The sequence below is a fragment of the Centropristis striata genome, chromosome 19 (genome assembly GCF_030273125.1).
Source record: "Centropristis striata isolate RG_2023a ecotype Rhode Island chromosome 19, C.striata_1.0, whole genome shotgun sequence".
Taxonomy (NCBI): Eukaryota; Metazoa; Chordata; class Actinopteri; order Perciformes; family Serranidae; genus Centropristis; species Centropristis striata.
Window position 1 is genome coordinate 7,549,428 of NC_081535.1, and position 21,246 is coordinate 7,570,673.

General features: G+C 39.7%; 1 protein-coding gene across 2 annotated transcripts in view; it reads left to right on the forward strand.

The window, feature by feature from the left end:
- rxraa (retinoid X receptor, alpha a) overlaps positions 1–16,935 on the forward strand; it is a 121,627-nt gene extending 104,692 nt beyond the window's left edge. For both annotated transcript variants that reach the window (XM_059358243.1, XM_059358242.1), the window contains exons 7-11: positions 8,032–8,161; positions 9,740–9,872; positions 12,552–12,643; positions 15,251–15,356; positions 16,298–16,935. In XM_059358243.1, the coding sequence (XP_059214226.1) occupies positions 8,032–8,161; positions 9,740–9,872; positions 12,552–12,643; positions 15,251–15,356; positions 16,298–16,445 (609 nt within the window). In that variant the 3' untranslated portion in view covers positions 16,446–16,935. The remainder of the gene's footprint in view (positions 1–8,031; positions 8,162–9,739; positions 9,873–12,551; positions 12,644–15,250; positions 15,357–16,297) is intronic.
- The last annotated feature ends 4,311 nt before the right edge of the window (positions 16,936–21,246 follow it).

Here is a 21,246-nt window from a genome sequence, read left to right on the forward strand (position 1 = left end):
TTCCACTTAAAAAATCACAATATATCCCACTTGCTGACAGTATTGCAGTACTGTATGTCTATATATTATCCTGTATGTATATAACCCCTGTATCTGCAGTCAAATATGTCCATGTACAGTATACATTCGTAGTTTTCCTAAAATTAGATTTTAAGAAAGTCCCAATAAATTGCTTAGAGTATCTTAATATATCTCAATATATTGAATTGTATCATGATATCTATCGTATTGCCAGATTACTTTACCAATATTGTATTGCCAATACACAGTCAAACTGTCCATATACTCAGTATACTATGTACAAATCTGTAGTATGTTTTTACACTTCGTATGAAAGAACTAAATGCATTAATAAGTGCTAAGGCATAATGATATACAATATTAAAACTGTAACTGTGCATCGCTGCTGCCAGTAAAACTCGCAGAACAGAAAGAGAAAGGTTTTTCAGATTTATGGCTTATGGCTTATACTTTATTTTCTGCTTTCCAAAATCTTTCTGGAGCTGTCCCACCATTGTTCCACAGTTTGTGGGGGATGCATGTCGCGCCTATATCTCATTTTTGCATGGAATTGAGTTGAGAAACAGCACACTTTAAAATACGTCTGGATTCTAATATCTTTGCACATATTGTCATTGCCCGTGTAAATATAGTACTCGTCATCCAATTAGAATTGTCATGCAGATTGGAATTGGGTCTTGCTGTTTTCTTTTCTCTGTTTCCAGTAATAAAGCTTCATTAAAGCTTTTGGTTGTTTGTATTGTGGAGTCTAAGGCTGACAGTTTATCTGACAGCCCCCCGCTGCCTGCTGGTAAATATTGGTATGTTTACTGTTTGTCCTCCCTCTTTTAGTCCCTTTGGAGGTGGCTGCTTGTTGTCTAGATTGCTGGTTTACCTGCTCACCTTGTATCAGCTCCTTCTCTCAGCTGTGAGTCTCCTCATCTATCCCCTCAGTATCAGCTGGGCACTGTGGGCTGTCTTTGACACAGAGGAGACTAGGGGTGATGAATAATGCAACAGGCAGACTGTTCCTGAAAGCATCCCACAAAGCCTCAGCTTCCTCAGGAATTCTACTGGAACATAAGAAACAGGAGCTGTGCTGCAGCCTACCAAGGAGGCAGTGGGGAAGGAGAGTGGGACTGAAGGAGGGAGGGAGGGAGGGAGGAAGAGAGGAAGAGCTTCTTCTGGGATTCTTCTGCTTCAGGGGAGGGAAATGTCCTATGAAGTAAAGGTAGAAATGCAAGGGCTGTTATGTGAGTAAATGGGAGCTATTTTTGGGGGGGCAGATGGAAATGTAGGAGATGGGGGTTGGCATCAGGGAGAGGGAGAAGGAGTGAGGAGTCACGTGGGAGCGGCTGGCAGCTCAGACACACTAATGCACTGAGTGTGTTTGGGCCGAGCCATGGTGGGTCCCTCGATGCCCGCTGCATGACTGACACCAAGGAGACGAGGCTTTCTAAAGGACTACAGAAGAAATGAAAACAACTCTCATATACACACCTACAGGGCTGATCATGCTTATATTAATAAGAGGGACAATGTCAGTATCACATTATGTTATCAACACACACATTTTAAAGTAAAAAGATCCATTTCGTAAGTTTGGGAACCAGTCAGTTAGTACGTCATTTACCAGCTCTTTTTGGAGTGATGTGTTGATTTTCCTGGGCATTTCTCACCAAGTCTTGAGTCATTTTATTTGACATTTTTTAGAACTTGCTTTGACTCCAGTTTTCTTCCATTTTCTGATGTTTATGACAGTGGAGGAATAGGACGTTTGCAACATTGAAAGAGCTTTTTGTGGCCTTGTCCTTGTTGGTAGATGTGAAGTTTTTTTTATTCCTTGGAAAACTGTTGAAAAGAACTCATGGTTGTTCACCCCAGACAGAACAGCCTCTACAGCCAGATTTACTTCAGAATAAATTATTCAACCCTGAAATTATATTCACATGGCTCTTAAAGCCCTAACAAACAAATCACCTGGGTCTGGGGCTTAGTAAACACTTCTACATTGCCTGTTTTGAGGTGTGGCCATTCGGAATACGTGCCTGTTTGGACCAGGCCGATTGCTTGGACCCAAAGAAATATGCAAAGGCAGTCATACATAAACAGACAGACAGAGGTTCTTTCCTTTAGAGCATAAAATTTGCCATGATCACACAGACCTCATATACATTAAATGTGGTCGCAATTGCAAAAGCATTCTGGAGATTTACCTTTTTTTTTTTATAATAACTCTGCCTAAAGCATTCAAACAAACATTGTGGGACAGCTATAGCAAGTCTGTACAAAAATTTCAAAAATCTGAAATCCTGAGATGTACTACAGCAGATTTTGTGACAATTGCTACAAATTTATAGAAGGAGTAGAGAAAGAACTGATTTGGACACAATTCATAATGACGGACAATTGAACTTAATGCACATAAGAGGCCTTATATGGATAGATTGTGTTGGTTGCATATAATCAGGGAGGAAAAGTGTTTCTGACTGATGGTTCAACAGCCAGAGACCAAAATGGAAAGATTGTTATAGCGCCGTCATCTGGCATAATGCCACGACATTCAGCACTACACTTCCTTTGGTCCCCAGCAATGCAGCTGCCAAGTTTGAAATAATTTACACACACACACATACACAGATTATCCTTGCTTTATAGGCACATTGTTGTCAGAGGCATCAACAGCGTTCCCAATCATTTTTTATTCATCTGAAACTAGAAAATAGTGTTGCCCAAATTTCTGCAAACCACAGTAATGGTGATGAGGATAACAGTACATGTCGGTTTGGGAATTTCAAATGGAAAAAACTGGGAGAAAAAAAAAATTTACACTTTGAACTAGGGCTGGGCGATATGGACCAAAAGTCATATAGCGATATATTTAGGCTGAATATCGATATACGATATATATCCCGATACTTTTATCGCAAAGTGAGAGCAAATGTTCAGTCAAAGTCAAAGCCAAATATGACATGTCACATGTAGTTTTATTGAAACCGTTTATTTAAGTGAACATAAATACTGTAGAACAACAGGAATACCTTTTTTTTAAAAGTCAAAGCTCCATAAAGTGCACATTTTAATAAAAAAAATATCCCCAAAAAAAGCCGCAGCTTGCCTGGAGCAAGGATCACAGTGCAACTTAAATGCTGGAGGGGGCCACAACTTTTCATGGACACTACCACAGGGCCACATATAGGACCATGCACTTCACCAGATATGATGACACTGCAATTTTAAATGTGTTTCCAGTGCAGTAACTTAACATATTTCATGCTCAAATGCATGTATAACAGTATAAATAGGAATACAAAATGTTTGAAGCAAATAAAAAATACCCACTTACTGTGATTTCTTTTTTTTTTTAGTGCAAGAACAGCAGACCAACATAAATTGCAAGAAGTAATTTTGTGCATTTTTACACTGCACTTTTAAGATTTCATGCTCAAATGCATGTAAGTTGTACTGAGGGCCACTTCAAGTGAGGGTGCGGGCCGTATGCGGCTCCCGGGCCTCCAGTTGCCCACCCCTGATCTAATTCCATATCACATCGATATATCTTTTATATCGATATATCGCCCAGCCCTACGTTGAACTGACCCTTTAACCAAACTGAACCCAGGATGTTGGCAGAGTGTCAGCATTCAGCCTGTCCTCAGCACAAGGACTCCCCTTCTCCCTGAGTCCCGTCCCCCTGCCTCCCCCCCTGTGAGGTCTCCATTGAGAGGCACTGCCCCGTGCTGTAATTAATCACAGGGCCCAGGCCATGAGTGTACACCATGAATAGGCCACCGCCACTGTCTAATGGCCAGGGTCTGGCCAACCTGAATAACGTGTGTTTATCTCATGGTGACCTAGAACAGGAGTTAAACAGGCGTTAGTAATGTGCCTTCAGTCAGACAGGGAGAGGACTTCTCATAAGGAGGAGGGGGAGAGGAGGAGATGCTATCATTCACTAATCCCCGGGGGTGTTTCTTTACCTCTATTCTATGTATTTCTCTCCATCTCTATCTTCCTGTCTTTGTGTTATTTCTGGACGGCTGTTCTACCGTCTCTGTGTTAATTTATATAAGGGTTTAGTTTCTTATCTTTTTCCCCGAGCTTAAGGCAGGAAGCGTTGCTGTTATTTAGATGATAATTAGCTGATGATTCATCCCCGCTCCAGTATGTGAGGACAGCTTCTTCTTTTTTTTTTTTCCAATCTAAAAAAGTGGGACACTTGAGTAATTCATTTTCATACTGATCTGTATGAGTACCCAAGTTTCTCTCTGTTGTCACGCTAGTATAGTCTGGCTCAAGCTGAATAATGAAAAATTGAAAGGCAAATCTTTCGTCTCCCCTCCTCAAGTGATGAAAATTTCATAGGACAGTATGCAAGCCTGGCGTTTCTCTAAGTTGCCGGGATGATCGACCGTAGCGGGAAGCATGTGTGGCTATGCACCCTTTGATTAGCTGGAAATGAAGACAGTGTTTGTTATTTTTGTGGCAGCCGTTTAAAAATCTGCTAAAGGCGCTAAAATACAGTAACTTAAAATTTCTTCTCTTGGTTGTCTTAAGTTTCACCTTTTGTCCGTGCTTCCTCCTGCTTATTTGCTTCCTGTTTCATCCGTGATTTCACATTAGAAGTAGCTCTAATAGTTGAGCCGTGAGATATTCCCAGGTGGACTTTTGTACTTAAACATGGAGGTTACAGCGGGCTCGTCCATTGTGGCCCACGAACATCCTAAATGCTGTTCTGTGACTTGAACAGTAAGTACAGTAATGTGATGCTGGAGGATTGTTGCAGGAAAGTGTAAGCTCCACTCCCCTGTCATCTCCACAGACAGGGGCAAAGAAACCAGGTCAGTGTAAACACGGCTAAGATAGCCATACAACATTCATGAGGCTTGCCATGTTTAACGAGAACCCTGGGACTTGTATTCTTATGAGGAGGAGTGGTTGGACCGTGGCGCACACTGAAGCCCCTTTTTGTTTTTCTTTGTTTTGGCTGGGGCTGCTCTTTGGAATGAATCTGTTTATGTGTTTTTGAGGGGGGAAGCGCAGCTCACGAAAACTGTCGCGCTGAGCTGCGCCGTCCACGTCTCCCACGGAGATCAGATGCTGAAATATTCATAAGATGCCTGTTTTCTTTTTCCCCCCTGAAGAAAAAGAAAAAGACGACTTTCAGTTTTCAAAAACAGTGTAGGCTTTGTGTCTGGTTTAAGTTTTTCATATCTGTGATACTCTGCAGTCAGTGTGAGTTTCACACCGTGGGGAGAGAACGTGGAGGAGAGGAAGGGATAGTCTTTGGCCTGCGTATTATAAGAGGAGAGTGTGAGTGGAGGGATGTTTTCTCCTTCATCTTGAACTAATCTTCTCTTGAGAGCTGCAGTTGATGTCGGGATCCTCCGAGCTTTTAGCATCGATCGGTGGGATTTGGCAGAAGGAAGTTGGGGAGAAGTTGCCTACTGTTTTTGTCAGAGTGCGGGTTCACATAGGGATACTTAGAATTTAAGGATGTTTACTTGATTTAAAATTATGCACAAAAGCGTGTGCACAATGTCTTTGTTTATACACATACATATCAAGAGTATGTGCTCCTGGGATGATGGTAAATTACTTGTATTGTTCTGGGTTTTCTTTTTTCTTCTCCGTGTCCAGGTGGATTAACATTTTAGTGAGTTAGTCACACTGTTCATGGGATAAATTAGTATTCTACCATTGCTCATCAATTCTCTGATGGTCAAAGAATAATGTCTCCAATCTGATGTATCAGGACAGTTAAGGACAAGCAGTCCTTGTCTCTGGACTGGCGTTTAAATTTCACACAGATATAATCATCATTAGAGGAAAAACTCCATATGTTAAGCAGTTTAGCAGTTTTCTTACAATTTAAACTTTTCTGAACAAGAAAAATGAAAGAAACACCAAGTGAATATATACAATCATTGAACAAATAATCATTTGTGTAGCCTTGTTCACTGATAAATGTGGGTTTATTTAAATCCATAGGAGCTGAACTTAATTAAATTCTTTGAATCAAACATAAATGTTTTTGTAAAGAGGCTGTTTGTTCTGCAAATCAAGACACTTTTACATTTAATGGAGCGTGCTTTCATAGCAACAGTAATGTACTACTTCACTGCTGAGATTACACTTAACACTATTGTGCACACAAAGTGAAGAGGGGCTTTTAAAAGCATAAGCGCTATGTCTTACATAACATACATTAAATTAATAGATGCATTCATGTAAGGTCCTTGTTTGGCCTTTCTTTCAGCTTTTATGCCCATCTCTACTCCAGACTTAATGATCTAATGTAGTGAAATCAATGAAGGATTAGAGCTTTCTCCTTGGTTCACCTTTTATTTCACAGAGAACTAGTCAGTGTTCCTATTTCTGGCACTAAATTGACAATTTGCAATGACGTCCATTAGCCCACCCGCTCTACTTCCGAGAACTGCTTGTTTTTATCATTGATCAAAATAACATGATTTTTTTTTTTTCACTCAGAAATGTTTCCCTTGGATGACAACAATTTATCTTTTGGTATCAAAAACTTGGATATATAAATATAGAAACACCATCCCCACCAAGGTTATGAATTCATATTAGCTTGTGATGAATGATATCTGTTTCAGGCATGCAACCTTGAGACTGGTCACTCTGTCATTAACTGCTAAATTATTTTGACCAATTGGTACTCGGTTAAACAGTTACAAAAACAGAAAAAAGAAGTAAATATAACACAAAGGGGGCAACGCGTGCACATGTGCCTTTTATTGGAGTAACTTATTTGAGAGCCTAAATCACAACTTGTTGTGTTTTAAGCTCTCTTTTTCCAGTGGTGGAATGTAACTAAGTACATTTACTCAAGTACTTTACTTAAGTACATTTTTGAGGAATGTGTACTTTACTTGAGAATTTTTAATTTCATGTAACTTTATACTTCTACTCCACTACATTTTGAGGCAAATATTGTACTTTTTACTCCACTACATTTGACTGACAGCTTTAGTTACTTTTAAATTCAAGATTCAACATAAAGAACGCAGCAGGAAGTAGAAAGTTTTTCCAAGCTGTAACTCTTCCAGATGACTGAACTGGGACTCAGTTGCCTGGTTAATGGCCGGTTAATGAGCATCAGCTAAAAAGTTTGAAATCTAACTTGCATCACTAACAGTCATCATTATACATTTCACTGTGAATATAAAGGAATATTTATACAAAACTAGAGAGCACCGTCACATCAGCTGCAACGGCTAATGGGGCCAGGAGTGTAAAGTGCTTGCTAACCATGTACTTCCTTCCAGGGCCCTTGCGAACTTGGCCTTCATTTCTATCTTGACGACACAACTGTAAGGTTTTCTTGCATGATTGTGACGCTATTGAGAAAAATCTGTCGGCTGATAGGCCAACTGTCAGGCAGACAAATAAACACCTGGCAAAGTACTCAAGTACCTCTTCTGTGGCAGTTCCTGCTAGAGTTGATGTCTCAAGGACCGTATTTTGCCATGATCACACACTCACACACTAAGACTCACAAGGTAAAACACTGTACGCTGGTAATCATTTGAGTTTTCTAAAGGCCTGCGCAGCCTGATAATAAAGTCCCATTTGAGCTCCTAAGCGCTTGTTATGTTGTGAAGTGTCAGTGGAGTGTCAGGAGGGGCCTCTTGAGCTCCACTAGCTGTCCGAAAGGCTGATTTGTGTGTCCGCTAAAAGGTCCCTAAAGAAAGAGCCTGCTTGCTGAAAGTCGTTTTTTTTTTTTTTTTTCACCAGCAGCTCTCTGCGGGTATTTCCTCCACGAGCTGGGACGGAATCACTGTTTGTTTTGTCTTCCTACTTGCACCTCTTCAGAGGATATTATTCATAGCGTAGTACTCGTGTAAGTGTGAATGTGTGTGTGTTGATAGGTGACTCAACCTGACACCAGGCTCTCAGCCAAAAGAGACACACAAACTAAAACATAAATATGGCACCTTTTCATTTCATGCGTTACCTGAATGACTAACTTCAAGACTTGTGTCTGTTTGTCTGTTTTCCCTGCAGCCCAACGACCCAGTGACAAATATCTGTCAGGCAGCTGACAAACAGCTCTTTACTTTGGTGGAGTGGGCCAAGAGGATCCCACACTTCTCTGAGCTGCCGCTGGACGACCAGGTCATCCTTCTACGAGCAGGTCTGTAAAAAACTTGAACAAGGTCAATAAAAAGCCAAGCAAACAACAAACGATAACAATGTCTGACAATTAGGAGCATTATTTTTATTCCTACTGTCCAGTCACATGTGAATGCTCCATGACAGCATGAATCTAGCCATTGTTGTAAACTCTGTCTTAAAAAATGTCTGTTAATGAACTTTCCTCCATCTTCAGATTCCATTTGATATCAAAAGGACATATTTGTCACGCAAAAGAGGAACATCCTTTAAACTCAATTTAAAAAAATAATAAAAAAATCAATATTCAAGCCATATTTTTGTTCTTGGTTCTTCTCCTAAATTAAAGTCGATTTTTTGCAATTATTTGTTGCACCTCTATTTCGAACAAGGAACATAGCATGTGTTGCTGTTTCATGCTAGCTAAATAACAATTGTTAAATGTTGCTTTAAATGGCAATGTGTTCAATTTTTATGATCCTGAATAATAGGCAAAAAAAATCCAGAAACATGTCTAAGTAATTGAAAGAAATAAAAAAGAATAATGAAGAATGGTAAAGAAGAAAAATAGAAAAAAAAAAGAAATCTTCTATGAGAAAACAAATGAAGTTACAGATGCTAGCGCCAGCTCTGCAACTGTATCTAGGTAGGAAAACAAAGCTTGGATACACACATGTGGCCATAACCATGAATAACGGTGATGGTCATGTGACTGAAATGAGAGTCAGACCCACCAAGGTCAGAACAGCTCATTGTGTGTATCTGCTGTATGTGTAAAAGCAAGCTATCGGCTCAGGATCACAGAAGCAGCCAGAGTAAAACACAGAGTGAATCATCTGTCACTTCTCTTACATTCACTAACATCACATGCACCAAGGTCTTTTGGGTTCTTTCAACACATTGCCCTTGTTGCCTGCCTGTCGCTCCAAATTACACCATTATATTCTAAATCCACCTTGAGGAAAGAAAAAAAAAACGCTATTACACACCCATCCCATACTCTGAAAAAAAAAAAAACCTCCCATCGTTCCTTATCCCGAGCACATACAATGATGGAGAGACTTCAGCAGAGCAGAGAGAGACATTATTCTGGAGAGCTCGTCTCTTCTCAGCTCTCAGGTTTTCTATAAATAACCGCTTTAGTTCTGCTGTATCACAGATAAAAGCATCACGGCTCCTCTCATACCCAACTCAACTCTGGGGAGAAGAGGCGAGTGTTGCCAGGCAGAACAGTTAAAGGAGCCCTGTCACTCAAAAGGCAGCGTCTTGTGTCTTTGGTGCGCTCTGTGTCAAGCCCCTGCTTTGGCACATCAAGCCTGTTGTCTTTATTATGATGGCAGGCGCAGTTCATCCCTTTTACACGCTTGTCTCTTCAGAAAGCATGATTCAAATGTCTTCGTAATAACCTGATGCCTGTGCTTGAGAAAGCTGCACGCTTTTACCGCGCAGCTTAATTGATTCATTGGAATTCCCCCTTTGTTGTCACTTTCATTTTGCCTGAATGCTGTGTGAACTTTTGTACTGGGATTTGCCTGTTTTTCCTTCTTTCTTTTTTTTTCCTCATACTTTCTTTCGATCCTTTTCCCCATCTCTGCTGCAGGTTGGAATGAACTCCTCATTGCATCATTTTCGCACCGTTCGATATCGATTAAAGACGGTATCCTGTTGGCGACCGGGCTGCACGTCCACCGCAACAGTGCCCATAGTGCCGGAGTGGGAGCCATATTTGACAGGTCAATATTACCATATTACTAAACTTTCATGTCTTTAAACTAATGTTGAGTGCAAGTGACAGCTACCACTTAGAGTGATATTTTTCATATGTTGTTTATAAGTTGTAACCATTGGCTTTATCAGTGGTTCATAAATCATTTATTAAAACTTGGATTACCAGAGTTTGAAAATATGTTTGGCTGGCAACATAACTTATTTAACTTACTTAGATAGTTTATTAATGGTTTATTAGTAATTAAGTATTTATTAACTATTATTGTATAAACCCTTTTTGTAAGAATTTATTATAGTAAAGTTATGTCATTTTAAGTAAAAGTTTTACTGATACTAATAAACATTCATTTGTTCTTTATTAATCACTAATAAGCTTTTAATAGTGACATCTTTTGATTTTGGTTTAAAAAAAATTGACTAGTGTTTAGACTCCTTCAGCATCTTTTGCTTTGTATTGTTAGGTAGTGCAAAAGTTTACCTTATTAATGTCTTATTACTGATCTATAAAGCATTAATAAATTATTTAGTACTAGTAGTTCACTGTGAACGCACCCTATATACACCCTTTGTTGAGTTAACCATATTAGAAAGTAAAAACATTTCAGGCATGCTTAAGAACTTTAGAACAACTAACGATAATTAATTAGTCATTAATGATTTATCAGTCAGTATTAAACCATTAATAATGCCATAATGCATGCCAGGTTGGTTTATTTACTCCTCATTACATATCTATAAAGCTTTAATAGATGATTTTTAATTGCTAATAAAGCATTAGATAGCACTTCAAACACCCTTTAATAAGTATGTTTTATTAGAAAGTGTTATACAGCATATAGCACATGTTTTTTTCCACTAAAATATTACACATAGACTGAAAAGTCCTGTATGGCAAAACAGCACAGGAACTATTGATCGATATTAAATATGTACACCTGTACGCATCAGGGGTCTCACAGAAACACTGAACTGCTCAGAAAATGTCAGAAACCAAAAATCCATGCACAAGTCACTCACAGTGAAGTGGGGCGTGCGCAGGAATCACCCTGGTGACTGTTATTGACATTCCAGCTGTCTGACAGACTGAAACCTCACAGGAGTCTGTGGTGTCTGTTCAGCAGCATCTCACCTCGAGCTGAGCTCTAAAACACATTTATAAAAGTTCTACAAGATACAGACAAAATAAATATTAAAGGAGACCTATATGCTTTTCCCTTTTTAGTCATATATGTAATGTTACAATGCCAGATGTTCATGTTAAATGTGGCTTACCAAAGCATGTACATTGACTGTTACATATAGCTACAAGCCAATGTCTGGGAAACCACAAGTCTTGGTTGCCAGTGTTTTTAATATTACCTCAATTGCCGATTCCTGCTGGAACAAGTTTGATTGAGTAGTTTTTGGTTTGAAGCTTTTATTGGTGATATTTTTTTAAAGCACAATGTGCCGTTATAGTCCCATACAGTCAGTCCCCGGCTGCAATGAAGGCGCAGAGACGCAGAGAGTGCAGATACAAAAGATCTAGAGACACTGACCAATCAGAGCAGGCTGAGCTCTTAAAGAGACAGGCACTGAAACGGAGCGTTTCAGACAGTTATATTTAGACACACAGTATGAGGAAATAAATGTGTTTTTTGAACATTAAAATATGTAAACATGTTCTAGCAGAAACCCAAAATACATTAATGGATCAATATTATCTATCATCTATTAATGGATTTGATGATTTCATTTAAAAAATAAAGTTGGAGTGTACATACTGGTGAAGAATCAGAGATCAAACAGAGCTGGTGCTACAGGTGTTGTCATCAGAGCCATATTAACAGCAGTGTATCTTCTGAATATCCATGTCTTCTTCCTCTCTTTTCTTTCCTGTGATCACCAAGCCTCTGTGCTCAATCACTGGCATTCACAGCCACGGGACATATTCCATCTCTGGCATTAACTGTGGCAAGCATTAAGATGCAGAGAACTGATAATGTTTCTTTATCTACTCCTCTCCCTCTTCACCGTACAAATGAAGACACTGATTAACTTAAACACTTGAGTCTTTTCTTTTTCCTTTTTTTATTCTAGCCCTGTTGTTCCTCCTCGGAACAAATTGAATTAGAATGAGCCAAGAGCCACAATTGACTTTACTATCCGAGTGAGAGAGGAAGGAGGGGGTAGTGAGAAGGAAAATAAAGAGTGCCGAGGAGAGGGTGTGACCGAGTCACAGAGGGGTGAGGAGTTCGAGCGACTCCACGCACCGACACTCCCACCGCTGATGTCACACACAGACAGTGGGAGTGCTGGTGTTAGATTACAGCTTGTGTTTACTCTGTGGCTTTCCTTTTATGAAAACCATGTACTAAATATAATTACTTTGCAGGGTTGTAAACTTTTCCACTGATCTAACTGTGCCTATGTGGGCTGAGTGTATTTGTTTTTAAATAGATTTGAACTGGATAGTAGTTAAAACATATTTTTAATGGCCCAGTCTGGATAATTCATAAGAAGCGTAGGGTGTCATTTGCAAAAATGTACCAATTAGACTCAAATGGTTTCCTGTGATCTTAACTTCTCTGGCACTTGGTTCTTTAATACAACACAAAAACACAACATAGTAGCCTAGAAGGATTTAAAACGTTGCCTCATTTTGAACAAATTACATCTCTTTTTTTTTTGTCTCTTTTGTGCAGAGTGCTCACAGAACTGGTGTCAAAGATGAGGGACATGCAGATGGATAAGACAGAACTGGGGTGCCTTCGAGCTATAGTCCTTTTCAACCCAGGTAACTATCACTCTATGGAAGCTTGCATCTGCTGTGGCTGTTGAAAGAATGTGAACAATTAAGTGTTTAAAGATGTGTGGGTTTTTAAAAGAGCATGTGCTGTAGAACGCTAATGTTTTTACAGTTCAGTGGGGCATTTATTAAAGTTAAAAGATATTTATGTGCTGTGGAGCTGCTACTGTTTACAGCTACAACCAAGAGTCCAAAAACAGTGGGATGCCGTGCAAAAATAAAAACAGCATGTAATTATTTGCAAATCCTTTGTGACCTACATTCAGTTAAATAGAGTACAAAGACAAGATGCTTAATTATCAAACTGGGAAACTTTATTTTTTGTGAATATCAACACCATTCTGAATTTGAAGCATTGTATTTTTATTTACATTGTACACAACGTCCCAATTTCTTTGGAATCAGGGTTGTATAACCGAAAAAACCCCCACTAATGCTAATATTTCTTATAGACTGTATGAAAGACATGGATGTAACCACCGTGGAAACACACATTGGTTTGTGGACTGCAGTTTTGAAGCCTTGAGTTTGGTATTTTGGCCATTTCCCTCTTCGTTTTTTGGAGCCAGAAGTGACCATAATTGGATGGGAGGAGGATGCTAAGTTACCAGCTAATGCTAGCTAGTTAACTTGGTTTGGTTAGAACGTAATTTAGGTTAACTGTTATCCTAATTGGGATGCTAATTTTGGCTAGTGGAAAACAGTCTTAAAACTAGATACTTATTAGAACGAACAGCCAAATCCTTACAGTGTTTTTTAGTACAATCGAATGCTGAACAAAATATTTTAGGCATCCAAAATGTTGATTTATTGAAGAAACTAACGATTGAGACCTTAAAATCATTAGAAAATGTTTGATGAGGTCATAAATCAAATGAGAAGTAGGGTCATTTTCTCATAGACTTCGATACAATTAGATTTCTTTTTGAAAACCAGTGGAGTCGCCCCCTGCTGGCCATTAGAAAGAATGCAAGTTAAAGGCACTTCCACTCCACATATTGCGAAAATAGAATATGACTCATGAAGCTGAGTGATAATCCACCTAAAATCTATATTTAAGTATCAAACTCTGTTCCAGTATATTTGGCAGATGGCTGTAAAAAGTTTGTAGTTTCTTTATTGACAGAGCTTGGATTCAGTGACAACAGATCCCAACAGCAAAAACTTTTCACAGTGGGAAGAAAAGTATGAAAACATTCAGAGAAACTTATTAAACCACCACTGCAGCATTATCTACTTCTCCACTACCCATCAGTATCCTATAAGTATTTTGCAAATATCTATTTTTTCACCATTATGTGGATCGCAGGACACGGAAGAAGTGCATCCAGCCATGTGCTTGGAATGCACCGAGCACATGGAGGGAGAAGGGGATTATGTTGCAGAGAAAATCATTTAAAAAATGAAACATGTCACCATTGGGATCCATTGTGAATCACTGAATCCAAGGTGAACTCTGGAATGAGGAAACTTTGTATTTTTACACCAACCTTTCCAGCCAAAGAGTTTTGATACTCTTAGATTTTGGGTGGAGTTTCACTTTAAGTTTTGGCCTTGTGACTCAATTTGACCTCATTAATGTAACAGGAGTATTGGGAGCCGGCTTTTGACTTGCCTGTGTTTTCTTTGAACTTGACTTTGGACTTCTCTTGAGAAACTGAGACTTGTAAAACTCATGTCTTTCCACCTCTGCATAGCACTGAGATGGAGAGCCCAAAATAAAAGCTGATACAGTGGGTAAACCAACGGCTTCTTTGTTTAATAATACGAATTCCTCCTGTGATGTTTTTATGGGGAAAATCTGGCAAAATAAAGTTTATGGCAGCAAGTTTTCTTCAATTGAGGCCTGTGTGTTGCCAAGGCATGTGTCACTCCTGCTATCAGTGTTCTGTTCTGTACTTAAACCTCATCCACATGGCACCAGAGAGAACTAAACCAACCCATGAGTGTGACCCAGGTTTTTAATGACTCAGTGTGGGAGCCTCCCTCAGTCCCTCTGGGGCCACTGCGGATCCGTTCACCCCAGACACACTGATCCTCTGTGTTCCACATTTTGTTCAGGCCACATCCAGGCCTACTGGCCCCAGTTCACGTCTCGGCCTGATTTCTTGTTAATTAGGGGTTCACAAGACTGCTCTGACGGAGAAAGCAAAGGGTGGGGGCGGTGGAGGAGGGGACAGCGAGGCTAAAAAAAGGCCCTCGGTCTTTCCTTTCCCACACTGCGTGATCGAGTCGAGCCATTACCAACAAATGTTCATTCATCGTCGATCAATTGTGTGACGCTTTATTCATCAGAAATGTTAATCAGTGACGTGTTTGTGTTGTTCATCAGAGATGAGTCCTCCACTGAAGCTTAAATTAGCGCAGTGCTAATTGGACTAACCCAGAATGGGGTGACACACGTCCACAATGAGCCTGCAGGGTTAAAACTCAACTTGTAAGTTAGTAAGTGCTCCTGCAAGGTGCCTTTGGAGAAGGTGTTTGACAGACTGTAAGAATGTAATAAAAGGGGTAAACACTTGACCTCAGCCATGCATGGTAAGGGTTTCTGTTGCTGTTGATTATTATTTTAATATTGTTTTTGTGTCTCCGCAGACTCTAAAGGTCTGTCCAATCCAGGTGAGGTAGAAGCTCTGAGAGAGAAAGTGTATGCGTCTTTAGAGGCCTACTGCAAACAGAAGTACCCCGACCAGCCTGGCAGGTACGAATACAAACACAGAAATGACTGTGCACATCCTCTTTCTTTATACAAAATGTATCTTCCCTCCTCCCTCCCCCCCTCTGCTGTTGCACATTGCACATTATATTAGAAAGATTAGAGTAAAAAATAGGTTTTCTGTTATCTTTTTCAATATATTTCCATTTATTTTATATCTGTTTGTTACATGTTGCCTTCCAGCTAATTAGCTGTTTGCACACTAGGAAGTGTCTGAAAAGAAGCTTAAAAGTGTCAAAATAAGTATTAAAAAAATGCAAGAATACAATTTGTCACTGTTGTATGGACTTGTTATAAATATTAATTTCAGCCTGATGAATGTCAGCTGTTCACGAAAGGGTGCACATTTGTGAGATTGGAGCATTTAATAATAATTTGATATTCAGCACCCCCACAATTCTGTATACTGCTACATTTTCTATGCAAATTGTGGGTTTTTTCATTCACAAAAATGTTGCCCAGAGAGTAAAACAAGAACTTCACACTGCAGAGCTTCAAATAGTGCTGCTGCATACGCTGACAGGTCTGAACCACTATATAAAATATTATGTATTCTTATCTTTTAAAAAAACAAATCTATTGTCTGGCTTGCATCAGTCCCTTATGGTCTGATAAATTTTCTTTTTTTTTGTCTTTCTAGTGATTTGTCTTGTTCTGTTGTATTATCAGTTTATCAGTGATCTGTGAAGCACAAACCTGAAAGTTGCTATACAAATAAAGTTTTATTGATCATTTGATTGTTTGATCCAAATCACCAAACTCTCCCAGCTGCACAAACTTAAAACCAGACACTGTTTGTGTGTGTGTGTGCTATCAGTGGTGCAGATTGTTTTGCCTCAGATCATCTCCCCATCCCTCCCTCTTCTTGTCAGATGCACGATGCTATTTTTGGCCTTGTGTCTAATTTGGGTCTTGTGTTGTAACAGATTTGCCAAACTGTTGCTGCGGTTACCAGCGCTGCGCTCCATCGGCCTCAAGTGTCTGGAGCACTTGTTTTTCTTCAAGCTCATCGGCGACACGCCCATCGACACCTTCCTCATGGAGATGCTAGAAGCTCCGCATCAAATGACATAATAGCAGAGAGGGTGGAGCCCTCCTTACCCTGTCCCCCCACACCCCCACCCACCCCTCACATTTCCCACCAGCCCTGGATCGGGAGTTTTTTTTTTTTAAAAAAAACAGCAACCCGTCTCCAGCAAGGGACAGATCACGTGACGAGTTTGGATGGAGACCCTCTCCCTCCCTTCCCCTCTGTTTCAAAACAATTCTTCATGTCTATGGGTCTGTTTTATACCTTGTAAAAATATATAAATAAGAAATATATATATATGAAAATCATACGGCAACACGAGTGACAACAGTGGACTTAAAATAAGGTCGGACAGAAGACAAAAGAAACGGATTGAGCCATCGTTTTCATCCTCGCTTTTCCTACACCTTGACAAGAAAAAGCAAAGATGATCAGGTTTTTGACACCCACAGTTCTGCTTGCAGGTATCTTGATAAAAGAAAAAAAAGCGGCGGTGATGTCATATTTGGACACTCAGCGTTGTGATCGGGACAATCGTGGACTGGGAAGAGCCTCAGGCTGTCTAGACTTGGACCTGAGCCCTCTCTCTCTTTCAGGACTGAACTTCATTCGGGGAGGGACGACACGTCTGCTTAAAGGAACTCGTCTGTTCCCGCCTGACTCGACTGAACACGTCAGGTCTTGCACTAGCTGTTTTTGAAGTGTGAGCTTTTCTCAGAGGTGGGGTAACAAGACTGCAAGTGCTCAAAAAACCTCAGGTCTCTGCCCAATTCCAACAAATACAACAATGTCTTACTCTATTAGCACTGTGCAACATCGGGGAGGACGACATATGAGTTCACTAATCAGCCCTTCGGTTATTGCTAAATTGACAGTTGGGAGAGCTTGTTATGTACAATCTGTGCAGCCCTCCTGCACGCAGGAAGATGCAGGCTGTTGAAAATCAACCACACGTTAGCTTTGATGCTCTGAAAGGCTACCAGCAGGCGCAAGGACTACTTTTGTCATCTGATTTCAAACATGTGGGCCTCAGAAAACTCGGGGAGCGCACAGTCTCATCTGCGAGGGAATATCGTGGCTTCGCCGGCCTTCAAGCTCCTTTTTCGTCCCTCCTCCAACCTCTCCACTTCATTTCATGTGAATTTCTAGCACACCATTCTACACCTCCACACTCAGAAATCCTCTGCCTCCACACGGCGGGTATTAGCTTTCCGAAACACCTCATATCTACCTGTACAGGAAGTTACAACCGCATACAGTATTGACTTTATTTTCAGTTTTCATTTGAACAACAACGACGCACAATTACCTCTATTTCCATCCCTCCGACCGGCGGCTCTCTACACTCATTGAGCCATTTTCAGTATGCGGGAGAAGTGCTTGTTGTTGCAGCAGAGCCATTATTTGTTTATTTGTTTGTTACTTGGCACTTAACCTCATGACAGCGGAGTCGGGTTCCTAAACGGAGAGCTGATGTTGATGTAATCGACCTCTGAGGTGGAATTTGGCCCGTGCAGGAACGCCCCGATTGTTTTCCTCCTCAGAGGGACACACACACACACACACTTACTCTCTCTGCACTTCTCTGGACAACCAAGTGTCATTCAAGTCGAACTGAAATGTTAGATATCTCCATGTTATGTATAAATATGCTTTATGCCCATATTCTGCTTTTTTTTTTTTTTTTTTCTCCGCTCCTCTCCTTTTCTCTAAATGCTGCAGCTGCTGCAAAACTATGCATCGAGTGCATTTCCAAAGATTGTCTACAGAGCGGGTGTATGTTAGTACGGCTCAAAGAGATCAAGTGTTTGTGAGGTGCGGGTCCGCTGTGTTATTTTCCTGGACCGGAGTAAACATCTTAATTAGGTTATTTTACCCATTATTCAGACATTTGATAGTCAGTCTGTACTGGTTTATTCACCCAGCCCTGAAAGTGTTTTATGGAACAGTGGAGAATAGCAGAGTTTAAAGGCATAGTTTGGATTTTTTGAAGTGAGGCTATATGAGGTAATTACCCAGAGTCAGTTTATAACCTCCAGTAGGTGGCAGAGAAGTAGGCAGGAGTACAGACAGGGAAGCTAAGCTAACTGCTGTGGCCAGTGGCAGCAGCAAAATGTATTTTAGCCACCTAAAAATAATAGAAAAATAAAAATCAGTTCAAGTGAACACTGTTTAGAATGTTTTCACTGCTTTACCTTGCCGTTAGACCAGACAGTCATGTTTAAGTCAAAGCAGGGAAACCGGTTTATGTTTCTCGTCAAAGCCACCAGACTCGTTTCATAAAAACGGTCATTTTATGTTGCAGAGTAGCAGAGTGGCTGGTTTACCGTTGCGTCAACTGTTTGTGTTATTGTGCAAGTTTGGTGAATCTGAACAAACCCTTTAAACACCAAAGTCACACAATAACACAGACAAAGTAACCAAACGATGCAGCGTTAGAACAGCAGTTCCCGTGTTCTGCAAGGTTAAATGATGTTTTGTCGATGGGGTCTGGTGGTTTTGACGAGAACGTAGAATGACTTTAGTTCCCTTCGCATAAACTTAATTGAGGTTGTCTGACAGCAGATAAAGTGTTGAAAATACTGTTATATTTTACTGTAGCTAATACACTGCCTATGGAGAAGTATCATACAACTCCACCTCAATAAGTCCAAACTATCCCTTTAAGGACATGTTGAATTATAGCTATTGTTGAGGATGATATAAGAAAAGGATTAGTTTTTATCTGCATCTGCTTTTTCACCACTCTTTCATAACCACAATATGACACTATGTGGACCTTTTAAAATAACAAAAGAAACCTGAGCACTGTGTTTTCATCATCCTTTCATAAACTGAGATGGTTAACGGATTGAGGTGTATGGAGTCATGAGTGTGCCACTTTAATCATATTTTTTTGTTATTTCGGTGGCACCATCAGGACTCCAGGACACATATGATACAATAACCGTGTGTTAATTTTCCATTGTGATGTGGGTCCAGTTTGACTGAAGCGGCCTCCACTCGGGGGTTAACCGTGCAGATGTTAATCCACCTCTGTGAAACTAGTCCCCAGGCGCCCAATGAGCTCTTTTTTATGAAGAAAAAGCAAAGAGTTGATGCCAGCTCTGAAATGTCATATACTGTACACTAGCTCCAAGCAGGACAACAACATTTACTCTGAGTCAGAGAGCAGTTGAGATGAGAGAGTGAGGGATGTGGTGGCTATTTAAGAGCTGTGAGCTCCCTCTAGTGGAAGAGAAGCAGCGCTGCAACATTACTTGAATTTTTTCTACAAGTATTTAATCAGACGGACAGATGGCACTTTCTCACTGCGTTGTTATCATCAATGTTTATTTTGATCAGACAAAACCTCAGTGTCTGTGCTTTTTAAAACTGAAAAAAAAGCAATAACTTCAGTATGACCTATTGGCTTGTGGTTTTATTATTACTCAGTGAGGTGGCCTGTATTATTACTAACTATCCAGGTGACAGTATTGACTGCCAGTCTGAGCTCAGTTTACAGTATTTATATTCTGGGAAAATCATTCTTGTTTGTCTGTTAAAACAAAAAAAAATCTTAATTTGTTCATAAGTTTTCAATGTAAAAGCGTTATGGCAAAGAGAAACTTGACTCTTTTTGTAAGACTGGGCGAGATTGTCTGATTTCTTTTTCAGAGGAATGTTGAAGAATTTAACCAAGCAAAGCAGATGATTAAGCAATCAAACGTTTGTTTTTCACTGTGTGATACGGAGGCCCTGAGGGCAAATGAGAAAAAAAATCTAGTGATCTAAGTTTGATCTGAGTTGTTTTATCTCCTGTTTTTATGACATAACGGCTAAAAATACATTGATATTTTTAATTCCCTTCCATGTTTTTGAAATCTGTGAAACAGGTGGTAATACGTAAAAAGCATTAATGTTTTTTTTTTCCCCAAGTGAGAAATGTATTTTAAACTGCAGATACATTTCTAGCCACAAGAAAGACATAACAGTTACACGGTAAAGTCTGTACCGTTTAGAGTGCATAAAGAAATAAAAACTCACCTGGAAGAAAAGGTGAATGCTTTTAATCCCACTTAGAAGTATTTACAGGTGCATCTCAATAAATTAGATTACCATAGAAGTTTTATTTATGTCAGTAATTCGAAAATATTTCGGAAATAACACATAATATAGATCCATTACACACAGAATGAATAATTTCATGTCTCAATTTATGTCATTTCTTCTAATTATAACGATTATGGCTTACATTTAATGAAGACCTAAAATTCAGTGTCTGCTAAAAAATGTAATATTATAAAAAAACTATTGTATGTCCATTTATATGACTCAATACTTGTTTGGGGCTATTTGACTTGAACTACTGGAAATTTACTTTTCCATCATATTCTAATTAATTGAGATGCACCTGTGCAATGTGGGGGACTGGTGCACTTCAGCCTTTTTTGGCCGTAATACAGAGTATTAAATCAGCAAACACTTTCAAATAATCAATCCTGACTACCCACTTGTTGTCATAGATGAAAAAAATACTTAGAAAAATTATTCTGGTAAAAAAAAAAAAAATCCCCTGCCAAAACATCTCCACAAAAAGTTACCTCGGGAAAGAAAATCTCTACCACAGAAGAAAAAATAAATTACTTACAAAAAATATTTCACCTGTCATAAACACAAGTGAAGCAATTTAGATCCGAAAATGGATCACGATTTTTTTTTTCTGTCTTGCCTCTCAGGGCTTCCGTAGAGTGACCTAACTTTAAAATGAAAATCCTCCTGCTCCCTTAAGTCTGATGTCTCCTCCTCTTGGTTTACTGTGATTGGCCACCGCAGGTCTCTTAAGCCATATAGTGATGATAGATG